Genomic DNA, 11,216 nt, shown 5'->3' on the forward strand with positions numbered 1-11,216 from the left:
TGCTATCAGACATTTTTAAACATAAGTTAAATTTTAAAATCTGAGAAAATCGTTTCGAAAATTTTTCTTAGGCCTATATCACGGTGTTAAACGAGCTGGTGTTACATTGTATTACTGTCGTGAGTTGGGTCTTGTTTAGATTTGATTTGGGTTGAGAAGGGAAAAAGAATAGTCCAGGGGTAGTTTGGGGAAAGAAATACTGGATGTTGCCCGAATGTGACGGCCACGTTTCCAGGCTTCCAGCGGACGCCATGCTCCGCTCTGCCTTCTGCGTGGAAATCCATCTCGTCCCCTAGACTGCCGCCGCCGCCTCATTGAGCATTGAAGAAAAACAGTTGCCGTTGCCGCCACAGTGCCGCTCCAGCTCGATTTGAAGATGGAGATCCTCGAATCGGCCAAGCTGGCCGATTTAATCGGCTACATCAAGTCGAACTGGTCGGCGCACTCGCGGGTGGACGACGCCGCCGAGGGCGGCGCGGGAGCGGCCGTGCGGGACGAGTCGTTCTCGGCCTGCCTGCAGTTGCTCCGATCCGAGGGGCTGCGGGGGCAGGAGGTGCTCGACGCTGCGGGCCGCGCCATGGCCGTCGCCAGCTCCGCCCGCCGCTTCCTCGCGGGCTTCAAGGCGCTCTTCATCTGCAGCGCCGCCGAGATGCTCGAGCGCCTGGCGGGGCCTGGCAGCGACCTCGACATGTTCGTCAGGGTCCTCAGTCTGGCCGCCGCCCGGACCGCCGCCATGGAGGACGACATGGACGTCGACAGGGACGCCGCCCGGGCCGCCGCCACGGAGGACTACATGGACGTCGACGGGCGCCCGGAACCCGGTGCTCGCCACCGGAAGGAGGAGAGTGGCCGCAGCTGCGCGTCCGCGGGCTCCGTCGCGGCCCTCCTCCCCTCGCCTGGCGCCAAGAGGAAGCGCGCGTGCGGCGGCGGCGAGGTCGACACGGTGCAGCCGCAGAAGCGGCGGCTCCTGGCGTGGACGCGGTCGCACCAGCGGCTCCGGTCAGGCTTCGGCAGGGTCTCCTCCGCACCTCGTAAGCCGCCGCGGCCGGCGTTGCCTCGCTCGCGTCCTGCCCAAACGGTGGCATTGGCGTATTCTAGGTTTCGACGCCGCATCGGAAGGCCGACGACGACGAGGCACCGGCCGCAGCCCAGTCTCGGACAACACTTCTCGCGGATTACGTTATAGACGAGGACCCGACGGGGGTTGAAGGGAGGTACGCTATCGCCCATGATTTCTTAGTGCAATTTGCAAAATTATGGGATCCCTCTAGGCTCTAGTAATTGCTGGACTGAATTAGCCTACTGGTAGTGGTAGTTCTTCATCTTTGAATGAATTTAGAATCAATGAGGGCAGTAGCAGCAGCAGAGTAGCAGTACTACTTCAGTTATTATATTGGTAGATTCAAGCTGCACTTGAGCTGGGACTCCATTTTCTAGTGCTAATTCGTCAGTTATTATACGAGACTTTTTTTTTTTTTTTTTCCTGTGTGCCATTATAAAAGATCATAATTTTTTACGTGTCTTTAAAAAAATTCAGCGGTTTTCAGTGTCACTACTCTAACTTTTTCATGTTCTCCATGCCACTTCCGTCAGTTTAGGTTCTAACGTCGTCAAACTGTAGGTGTGAAAAGACGAAAATGTCCTTAAGTTTAAATATGTTATTAATTTTTTTGAGCATCTTAACGACTTCAAATGAAAAAACTCAAAACTAGAAAGTTGTAGATCTCGTCGAGATCTATAATTTTCATATAATTTTTTTTTCATTTAATTCCATAAAAAAATAATATGTTTTTTCTAAGATATATTAATAATATCAAATCATATTTTTTTGCGGAATTAAATGAAAATAATTTTTATATGAAAATTATAGATGTCGATGAGATCTACAACTTTCTAGTTTTGAGTTTTTTCATTTGAAGTCGTTAAGATGTTTAAAAAAAATAATAACATATTTGAACTTAAGGGTATTTTCGTCTTTTCATACCTGTAGTTTGACGGCGCTAGAGTCTAAACTGACGGAAGTGGCATGGAGGATACGAAAAAGTTGAAGTAGTGACGCTGAAAACCGCTGAATTTTTTCAGAGGTACATAAGAGATTACGATCTTTTATAATGACACATAAGGGATTATGATCTTTTATAATGGAACACAGATTCAAGCTGCACTTGCCGTGCGATGTTTTGCTGTGCGATGTTGTTTCTTTCAGCTTTTCTTATTAAAAGAACTGGGAGGGCAGCACGTGCTCACTCGGTATGAAAGGAATGTAATTTCTCGTTTCTTGAGGAGCTAGTCTCAGTTCTATGTATACTACTATACTAGAAACACAGGCGCGGCGCCATACTATCTCGTCAGTTCATTTCTCGTAGCGCATGTCCGGCGTCACTCTATTAATAACCATCTATTTATTTACCAACATATAGGCCCTCTCTTATAATCCGACTTCTTTAACTTCTTTTTCCAATCGGAACAGTGTTGCGCCATACTATCTGGCCAGTTCATTTCTCGTAGCGCATGTCCGGCGTCACTCTATTAATAACAATCTATTTATTTACCAACATATATGGCTCTGTTCGCTTCTCTTATAATCTGGCTTCTTTGGCTTCTTTTTTCAGTCGGGACAGTGTTTTTTTCTCACAACAAATTAGTCAGAACAGTGTTTTGGCTTCTTTTTCCGGCGAAGCGAATGGGGCCATGGTTTGGAGTATAACCAAGTAGCGGCTGCTATCTATAGTAATGTCAGTTTGTATATTCAAAAATGAGTAACCGTATAGTCACAATTATCTTTTGCAAAACAATTTAAATAGACCCCTAGGAGGCAAGGATAATAGATGTGATTTGGACCTGCTGAAATGATAGATTACTATGAGTTGCAGCAAAAGTGATTGTAATTCAAGTGCTTTAGAATACTTGTGCTTATCACATTGAAATTAAACGTGTTCTTCTGCAAAGATTCCTGTCGGTTGATTCAGATAATAGTTTCTTGAAATGCAAATGGGTGTCAAATCAGTTGAGGTTACCTATTTATTTTTTCCACACTCAAATGCACACTTACAACCTAGCTAGTTAAAACATGACTCTACTAGCTACAGGACCCTGCTGCATGGCTCAGCCCTGAATTATGGTTCCTCAATCTCAAACATATTGCAGGAAGCCAGGAATACATAGAACATGCAACTTTTTCAAGAAAAATGTTAGAAAGCAGGAGCAAGATAGAGAAGAAATATAATGCACTCTATCTGGGAATTTCAGTACCACCGTATTCCCATTTTCTTTGATAGTCATCACTTGGAGATAATCATCAGAACATCAGAAGAAAATTTTCTTATGTTCTACATCTCTGTTTGCCATACTAACTTAGCTACATGTTAATATCTAAGCAAAGATTTAATTTTAACATATCCGGTGTTGCTGCGACGTTTGGATGGCTCAGTGTGATCATTCCCGTGTTGTTTCGGTCTATGGCCCAAAATGTACACATGTATTTGTACCTGATGTACAATGAAACAAAAAGGCTCTCTCTGATCACTAATGCCACCACCGGGTATCATGTTATCAAGAAAATTTTGATTAGTATGCTTGTTATCACAATAACTATTCAAAGAATACAGATAAGAGAAGTGTGTATGTGCGCATTCAGATGGCAACAATAGTCTACAGTTCTGTCGTTGTTTATATGAATGCAGACTGATTGTGTGTGACACAGAGATAATAAATCTGAGATTTTGTTGGTCAAACCTTAACATGCTGTCATCTGCACAGAAAAGTATTTAAAATTCTCTATCTACCAGAAATATAGTATCAACGGTATTGAGGAGGGAAAAGGACTCAGCATGATTTTTAACCTGTGATCACCCTGACCCTGCAGCAAAGAAGATGATCAGTTAAGATGTAACAGGGAAGAAATTACTTAATTGTATGTACCTACTTTTTTTTTGCCAGAATGCACAATTTCAGCATAATTATGAAATACGTAACATATGCACATCAAATCAATAATCAAAGAGAAAATTGTTAACCAGTAATGGAAATTAGAAATTAGATTTACACGTTGATGTATGTCATGTCTACTTGCTGACTATTTTGTCTTTGGGGCAAATTGGCAACATGTAAAGCACCAGGAACTCAAGTTTATATACTTAAAGTTCATTTAATCAAGTCAGCAACGGGTATAATCTTCAAATTGTCCCTTTCAGCAAACACACGTAATTTTGGTAGGGGAGCCATCTGCATCCTCCACAACCTCACAAAGAACAACAGTATGAGGTAAGTTGTGATTCAAATTTATGAGAATAAATAGATGGCAACCACTTAGGGCAGCCACATGCCCACAACGCAAAATTTGAATGCTTTGACTCTAAAAAAAATTGAATTGACTTATAATTTGAGACAGAGGGAGTGTCTATCGTTGTTCAGGGTGGAGAAATGGAAAGGTTTTCACGGGATAGGAACGGATCACACTCAGGTGCCACCAGTTCTTTCAACGAGCCATGCTGCTTTGTACTGAAATCTAGCATTCCTTAGGTGCAGGTTTATGTTGAACTAAGAAACAGAGAATAAGATGCAAAGAGGAAGAGTACTCTGTCCAAGCAACGGAGGGGCATTCGTAAGAGTACTCCTGCTTGGTGGCACTTATCACCTAGCGATATATTGGCCACTTTGTGTCCTTTCAGAACAAAATTCTCAAGCAGGAGTGCAGGACATCAGTACATCACACTCGAAAAGGGATGGATAAACACAAACCTACCCACGACACCTCTTCAGCATGCAAAGCTACGGGAGCATCAGTTAAGAAAAAATATACGTCCCTGGTGCATTAAAAACTTTTTTTTTAGACGAAAGGTTTCCCCAGCTTTATTTGCATAAAGTACTCCACATCGTTCCGCACAGCGTACCAGGCGCGCCCGCCAGAGTTACAGTTCTAAGACAAAACGAAAAGCCTAATGGCCAAAACGTCAAAGACGAGCACCTAAAGAACACTCGCACTGATTATTACACATCTTCTCTTGCGTCTCCTCAGACTGAATCACAGTTATGGAGCCCAGAGCCGAAGATTGCAATGCCAATGTCTCCAACCTTGATCTCTTTCCCCCATCCCAACAGTCCCCTGGTGGCTAGCTCGCTTTTCTCTCCAGGTCCCTCCTCACTGAGTCCACCATGGTTTCCAGGTCTGCTGCCAACTCCTCCTTCCAATCGATCTGTGCCAGGCGCCTCGACACTTCTTCCAGCCTGAGTATTCTGTCCTCCAGCAACACTCCAGTGTCCTGCTTGAACATTGGGAGCCAGCCTCTTAGCATCTTTGCGATCCTGATCAGCACCATCTTTGTACCTAGCCAAAACACCACCTGAAAGCAAATTTCATTTCTTAACTTCCATAAGGACCACAAAACAGCAGATGAAATCACATTAGTAACCACATGTTTCTTATTCGCAACCCACAACTTAGCTACAGACTCATAATCAGCACCGATATTCTCCCCTAACATCTCAGCAACCAAACTCCACACATTCACAGCTACACAGCATTCAAAGAAAACATGCCGAATGGATTCCTGTTCACTACAAAAAAAGGCAAGTGGGATCCAAAACATCCCTTCTTTTTTGCAAGTTGTCCCTCGTAAGAATTCTATTATGCGAGAGCAACCACAGAAAGAACTGTACTCTAGGTGGAATCACAAGCTTCCATATGGCGTGAATATAAACCGGAAACACACCTCTACAATTAATCCTAGCATACAAGGATTGGACAGCGTAAGCGCCATGAGAGGTATAACTCCACACTATCTGATCCTCTTCATCGTTGAGGATGGTATCCTCTATCACACCACATAGTTCCCACCACATGTTCCTAAGAGCCTCAGAAACATTCCTTCTAAAAGTGAGCATAAGCTCATGCCCACCCCAGACCTGGCTTAAAGCCTTACCATGCTGTTCATTAATGACATACAATGGCCAGAACATAATGGCCAAACTTGTATTTCCTACCCATTGATCTTCCCAAAACCTTACCTTTCTCCCATTCCCTACTACCCATCTGACACCCATATGAGCTGCTTGGGCTGCCCAGAGGACCCCTTTCCAAAAAGGGGAGGATCCAAGATCTGGGCAGCAAAAAATGTTCGGATCATTGGTATTATACTTAAAATCTACAATTTTAACCCAAATAGCGTTCTTATGCAGATGGTATCTAAAGATCCATGAAGCTAATAAAGATAAATTTAAGCTCCTCAGATCTGGGATACCTAGCCCTCCTCCTTCTTTCTTTTGAGCCACTAACTGCCAGCTGGCTAGGTGATACTTATGCCTATCATCAAAGTTATTCAACAGAAAATGCCCCATCTGAGAGTTAATCATATTGATAGCCCACTTAGGGAACTTGATAATGGACATCAAGTAAATTGGAATACTAGCCAGACAAGCTTTTAACAAAACCATCCTCCCAGCATAAGACAGAAGCCTACCCCTCCAACCAGCTATCCTTTTGATAATCTTATCTACCACAGGTTGTAGGTCTTTCCTTTTAAGCTTATTATAATGAAGGGGAACTCCCAGGTATTTAATGGGAAATTCACCTTTTTTGCAACAGAAAAGTCTAGCAAACTCATTAGCCTGATCCTCTTCTAAACCCACCGTCAACAAATCACTCTTATCATAATTAATCTTCATGCCTGACATTTGCTCAAAGCAAACTAGAAGCCATTTCAAATTACAAGCTTTCCCTAGATTATTTTCTAAGAAAAGCAGTGTATCATCAGCATATTGCAAGCTGATGATACCACCCTCTACCACTTGTGGTAATAACCCAGTAACCAGTCCATGCCTAGTTGCTTTCATAAGCATTCTAGAAAAAACGTCAGCTACTAAGTTGAAAAGCAAAGGGGATAAAGGGTCTCCCTGCCTCAGGCCCTTCCTAGACTTAAAAAAGATACTATTCTCATCATTAATACGAATACAAATAGAACCTCCTCTAACAACCTATCTAAGCCAGCCTCTCCATCTTCCACCAAAACCCCTAGTCTCAAGCATCTCCTCAAGGAAAGACCAGCTGACCCTATCATAAGCTTTTTCATAGTCTAGTTTCAACACCACACCTTCCTGTTTTCTTTTATGGATCTCATGAATAATTTCATGTGCAGCCACAACACTCTCCAAAATAAACCTTCCTTTAATGAAGGCAGTTTGGTTGTTCGCCACTAACATATCCGCTACTCTCACCATTCTATTATTCAACAATTTGGAGAAAATTTTAAAACTACAGTTAATTAGGCTAATCGGCCTGAATTTCTTCAGCACCTTAGCCTCAGGTTCTTTAGGGATCAACGTTACCATGGCGTAATTCAACCTGTCAAGATTCAGATCCCCTTGTTCAAACACTCTTATAAGCTCCATAAGATCCCCCTTAATCAGATCCCAAAAGACTTGATAAAAAAGGAAAGAGAAGCCATCAGGGCCTGGGGCTCCTTCAGCATAAGAGCTAAAAACAGCCTCTCTAACTTCATTTTCAGTAAAAGGAGCCTCTAACAGCTCATTTTTCAAAGCAGTCACTTTCTCATCTACTCCCCAGAAATCTTGTCCTAATTTAACTCCACTATCTTCTTCTTTACCAAACAAATTTCTGTAAAAATCAACAGCATGCTCAAGCATGCCTTTATTATCATCTATCCAACCATCAGGGCCTTCCAACCCAGAAATACGTTTTTTCCTATTTCTTTGATTTGCCACAGCCTGAAAATATGTTGTGTTTCTATCTCCCTCTTTAACATTTCTATCCCTTGCTCTCTGTCTAGCTTTAATCTCCTCTAACTTCCAAATAGATTCTAGGTTTTTAACAATCTCCTTCATCCTGTTTCTTTTCATCTCAGTAATAACAAAGTTCTCATATTTCAAGTCTAGCAGATCATACTCCTTAAGGAGTTCTAACTTTTGTTTTCTAACCTGTGCATTAATATTTACTGCCCACCCCTTAACCTTCTTTCTAACCAATCTAATTTTAAACTGCCAAATATCTAACGGGTCCGTGAAAGCACAAGAAGTGTTCCATAAATTTGCAATAAGCTCTTTGAAATCAGGCTGTTGTAACCACCACTTCTCAAATCTAAACATACTAGGTTTCCTTCTCTCCTCCAAGCCAAAATTAAGGATAAGAGGAACATGATCACTGATTGCTCTAGCTCTAGTAGACACAGAGGCAAAAGGAAACTTATGTTCAAAATTGGTTGTGCAGAAAATTTTGTCAATAGCAGCCAAAATAGGCTGCTCTTGATTATTTGTCCAGGTAAACGCTCTAGAAGAAGGTTTTAGTTCAATCAAACCAAACTTGTTAACCCAGTCCATGAACAGATCAGCCCATTTGTGGTTAATGACTCCGTTACTTTTATCTCTAACATTACAGACTAAATTAAAATCTCCACCTATCACAGTAGGACCATCCCAATTATCAAGTAAATTTTCAAGTTCATTAATGAACTCTTGTTTCCCTTCATCATAAGGTGAACCATAGACCGTAATCAGTCTCCACACAAAATTATCATGACTATTTCTAACTATTGCAGCTACACTGTACACTCCTATCTTCCAGGCCAAGACCTCAAACTTTTTTTCACTAAAGCCAACAAGGATACCACCAGCTGTACCCTCCGCAGGGAGGTAATTCCAGTTAAAGTCTTTTTTCACATATTTTAGAAAAGAATCCTGAAAACTCTCTTTTTTTGTTTCTTGAAAGCCAACAAAATCTAACTGATTCTCTTTAACAAAATCCATGATACATTGCAACCGGCCTTCTTTATTAAGACCTCTAATATTCCATAGAGCTCCTATCATTTCTCAACTTAAATGGACTCTTATCGCAGCTTTTAGAAGCTACTCGCACCCAAGACCGTTCCTTCCCATCTAACTGATCCTTTCGAGGGTCAGAAATACAAACCAGTGGAGGGAAATCCTCACAACTTAAAACACTATCAAGATTTGCAGGTAAAGTAGTCTCAGGTCTACTTTCCTCAAACTCCCTTCTATTAGCTAACCCTTTCTGCTTCAATAACTCTATTTTTTCTAATTGATTACAGGTATCAATACCCAGAGATATATTAGCAATACTAGCTTTTTGAAGTAAATTCGTAGTGCTTTCAAAAGCAAAAGAAGATTTGTGTTTAGTACCCGTCTCCAGATTCTTAATTTTCTTAAAATCCTGAGCTTTCTCCAACTATTCTGTATCGGGCTCACAAGACTCTCACAGCGGAATGCGCATGACAATTACAAAAGACAGAGCTCAACGGGAGTTATTATGGTGGCAGCTCCTGTGACATGTCCTCAGAATAAAAAACTAAAAAAAAACTGGTGATGCTGGGATTATCATATCAATGAGGTCAGATCATACATTGTTCTCAAGCACAACTCCATCTGGTGTCTCCAACTCCACCTGAGACTTGGCGGAGGTGATCACCTTGTCCTCGAGATAACATCAACAATATGAACCAGGCACTATCCACTGACACAAATGCTGCAGCTTAATGAAGAGGCGATAATGGAATGAGCAGATGCAAATCAGAACAGACAGAAACGGTTGACAAAATTAGCATAACGTATTCACGCCCATTTATAAAGTCATAAAGTATCTAATGGGCACAGATGGCACCCAAGGAGAAAGAACTATCCAATCACAGCGTTTACCTTTAGTGTAGTTCCAGAACCGAAGCTGACATCACCAGGCTCAAAACTATCAAGGTCAACAATGCTGGGAAAATAGGAAACCGTTAATTATTAGGGGCTGCAGTTTTTACTGTTCAATGGCATAGGTGTACTACAGCTACATTGAACCAGTCCACACCACACCTAGACGGCTCACATTTGCGCCCCTTGCCCCCTTCCCAGTTCCCACCACGGACACCACCGTACCGCCGCCTCTTCTCACCTCTCCCAGTCCTCCCACACGGCCACACTACCGCCGCCTCCTCATTGCCGCTACAGCTCGATTTAAAAATGGAGATCCTCGAATCGGCCCTGTTGGGGGAGTTCATCCGCTACATCAAGTCTAACTGGTCGGCGCACTCGCGGGTGGACCAGCGCCGGCGCCGCCTGCGCCAGCTCGTCTCGAAGGTACGTGCCGTGGTGGATGCCGCCGAGGGCGGCGCGGGGGCGGCCGTGCGGGACGAGTCGTTCTCGGCCTGGCTGCAGGTGCTCCGATCCGAGGCGTTGCGGGGGCAGGAGGTGCTCGACGACGCGGCCCGCGCCACGGCCGTCGCCAGCTCCGCCCGCCGCTTCCTCGCGGGCTTCAAGGCGCTCTTCGTCTGCAGCGCCGAGGTGGACCGCCTCGCGGAGGCCGTCGAGCAGCTCGAGCTCCTGGCGGGGCCCGGCGGCGACCTCGACATGTTCGTCAGGGTCCTCAGCCTGGACGCCGCCTGGGCCGCCGCCACGGAAGAGGACATGGACGTCGACGGGCGCCCGGCACCCGGTGCTCGCCACCGGCAGGAGGGGAGCGGTTGCAGCTGTGGATACGCGGGCACCGTTGCGGCCCTCCTCCCCTCGCCTGGCGCCAAAAGGAAGCGCGCGTGTGGCCGCGATGGCGGCGGCGGCGGCTCGGGCGTCGATGCCGGCTCGACGTCGCGCGGCGAGGTCGACGCGGTGCAGCCGCAGAAGCGGCGGCACCTGTCGTGGATGCGCTCGCACCAGGGGCTCCCGTCCGGCTTCGGTAGGGTCTCCTCCGCACCTCGTGAGCCGGCGGCGGCGCCGGCGTTGCCTCGCTCGCGTCGCGCCCGGACGGTGGCATTGGCGATGTCTAGGATTCGACGCCGCATTGGAAAGCCGACGACGACGAGGCACCAGCGGGAGCCCAGCCTCGGACGGCAGTTCTCGCGGATTACGTTGTAGACGAGGAACCGACGGGGTGAAGGGAGGTACGCTGCCCATGATTTCTTAGTGCATTTTGCAAAATTATGGGATTCCTCTAGCAATCAGTGAACCAAATTAGCCTACTGGTAGTGGTAGTTCTTCATCTTTAAATTAATTTAGAATCAATGAACCTAGCAGTAGCAGCAGCAGGGTAGTAGTAGTACTTCGGTTAGTTTGTGGTACTTGTGAGCTGTGACTCCAGCTTATGCTTAGTGCTGATTCTACTGTTGACTGTTGACTCTGACGGACCGATGGATAACGTAAGATGTTTAGTTCACCCAGAATTCAAACTTGGCCACTATATAAAAAGAAGATTCCCAAGATTTCCTGTCATA

The 11,216-nt window shown here is 44.7% G+C and overlaps 2 protein-coding genes across 2 annotated transcripts; both read left to right on the forward strand.

Moving 5' to 3' along the window:
- The first annotated feature begins 376 nt into the window (after nucleotides 1-376).
- On the forward strand, nucleotides 377-1,186 carry LOC136451574 (uncharacterized). The gene has a single exon (XM_066452270.1). The coding sequence runs from the start codon at nucleotides 377-379 to the stop codon at nucleotides 1,184-1,186; it is 810 nt and encodes a 269-aa protein (XP_066308367.1).
- An 8,786-nt stretch (nucleotides 1,187-9,972) lies between these two features.
- LOC136451575 (uncharacterized) lies at nucleotides 9,973-10,860 on the forward strand. The gene has a single exon (XM_066452271.1). The coding sequence runs from the start codon at nucleotides 9,973-9,975 to the stop codon at nucleotides 10,858-10,860; it is 888 nt and encodes a 295-aa protein (XP_066308368.1).
- Nucleotides 10,861-11,216: the final 356 nt, after the last annotated feature.

This window comes from Miscanthus floridulus, chromosome 5 (assembly GCF_019320115.1).
Source record: "Miscanthus floridulus cultivar M001 chromosome 5, ASM1932011v1, whole genome shotgun sequence".
In the NCBI taxonomy this organism is placed as follows: Eukaryota; Viridiplantae; Streptophyta; class Magnoliopsida; order Poales; family Poaceae; genus Miscanthus; species Miscanthus floridulus.

Excerpts from the sequence above, each read along its gene's own strand:
- LOC136451574 (XM_066452270.1), top strand. The coding sequence starts at position 377 with ATGGAGATCCTCGAATCGGCCAAGCTGGCCGATTTAATCGGCTACATC.
- LOC136451575 (XM_066452271.1), top strand. The coding sequence starts at position 9,973 with ATGGAGATCCTCGAATCGGCCCTGTTGGGGGAGTTCATCCGCTACATC.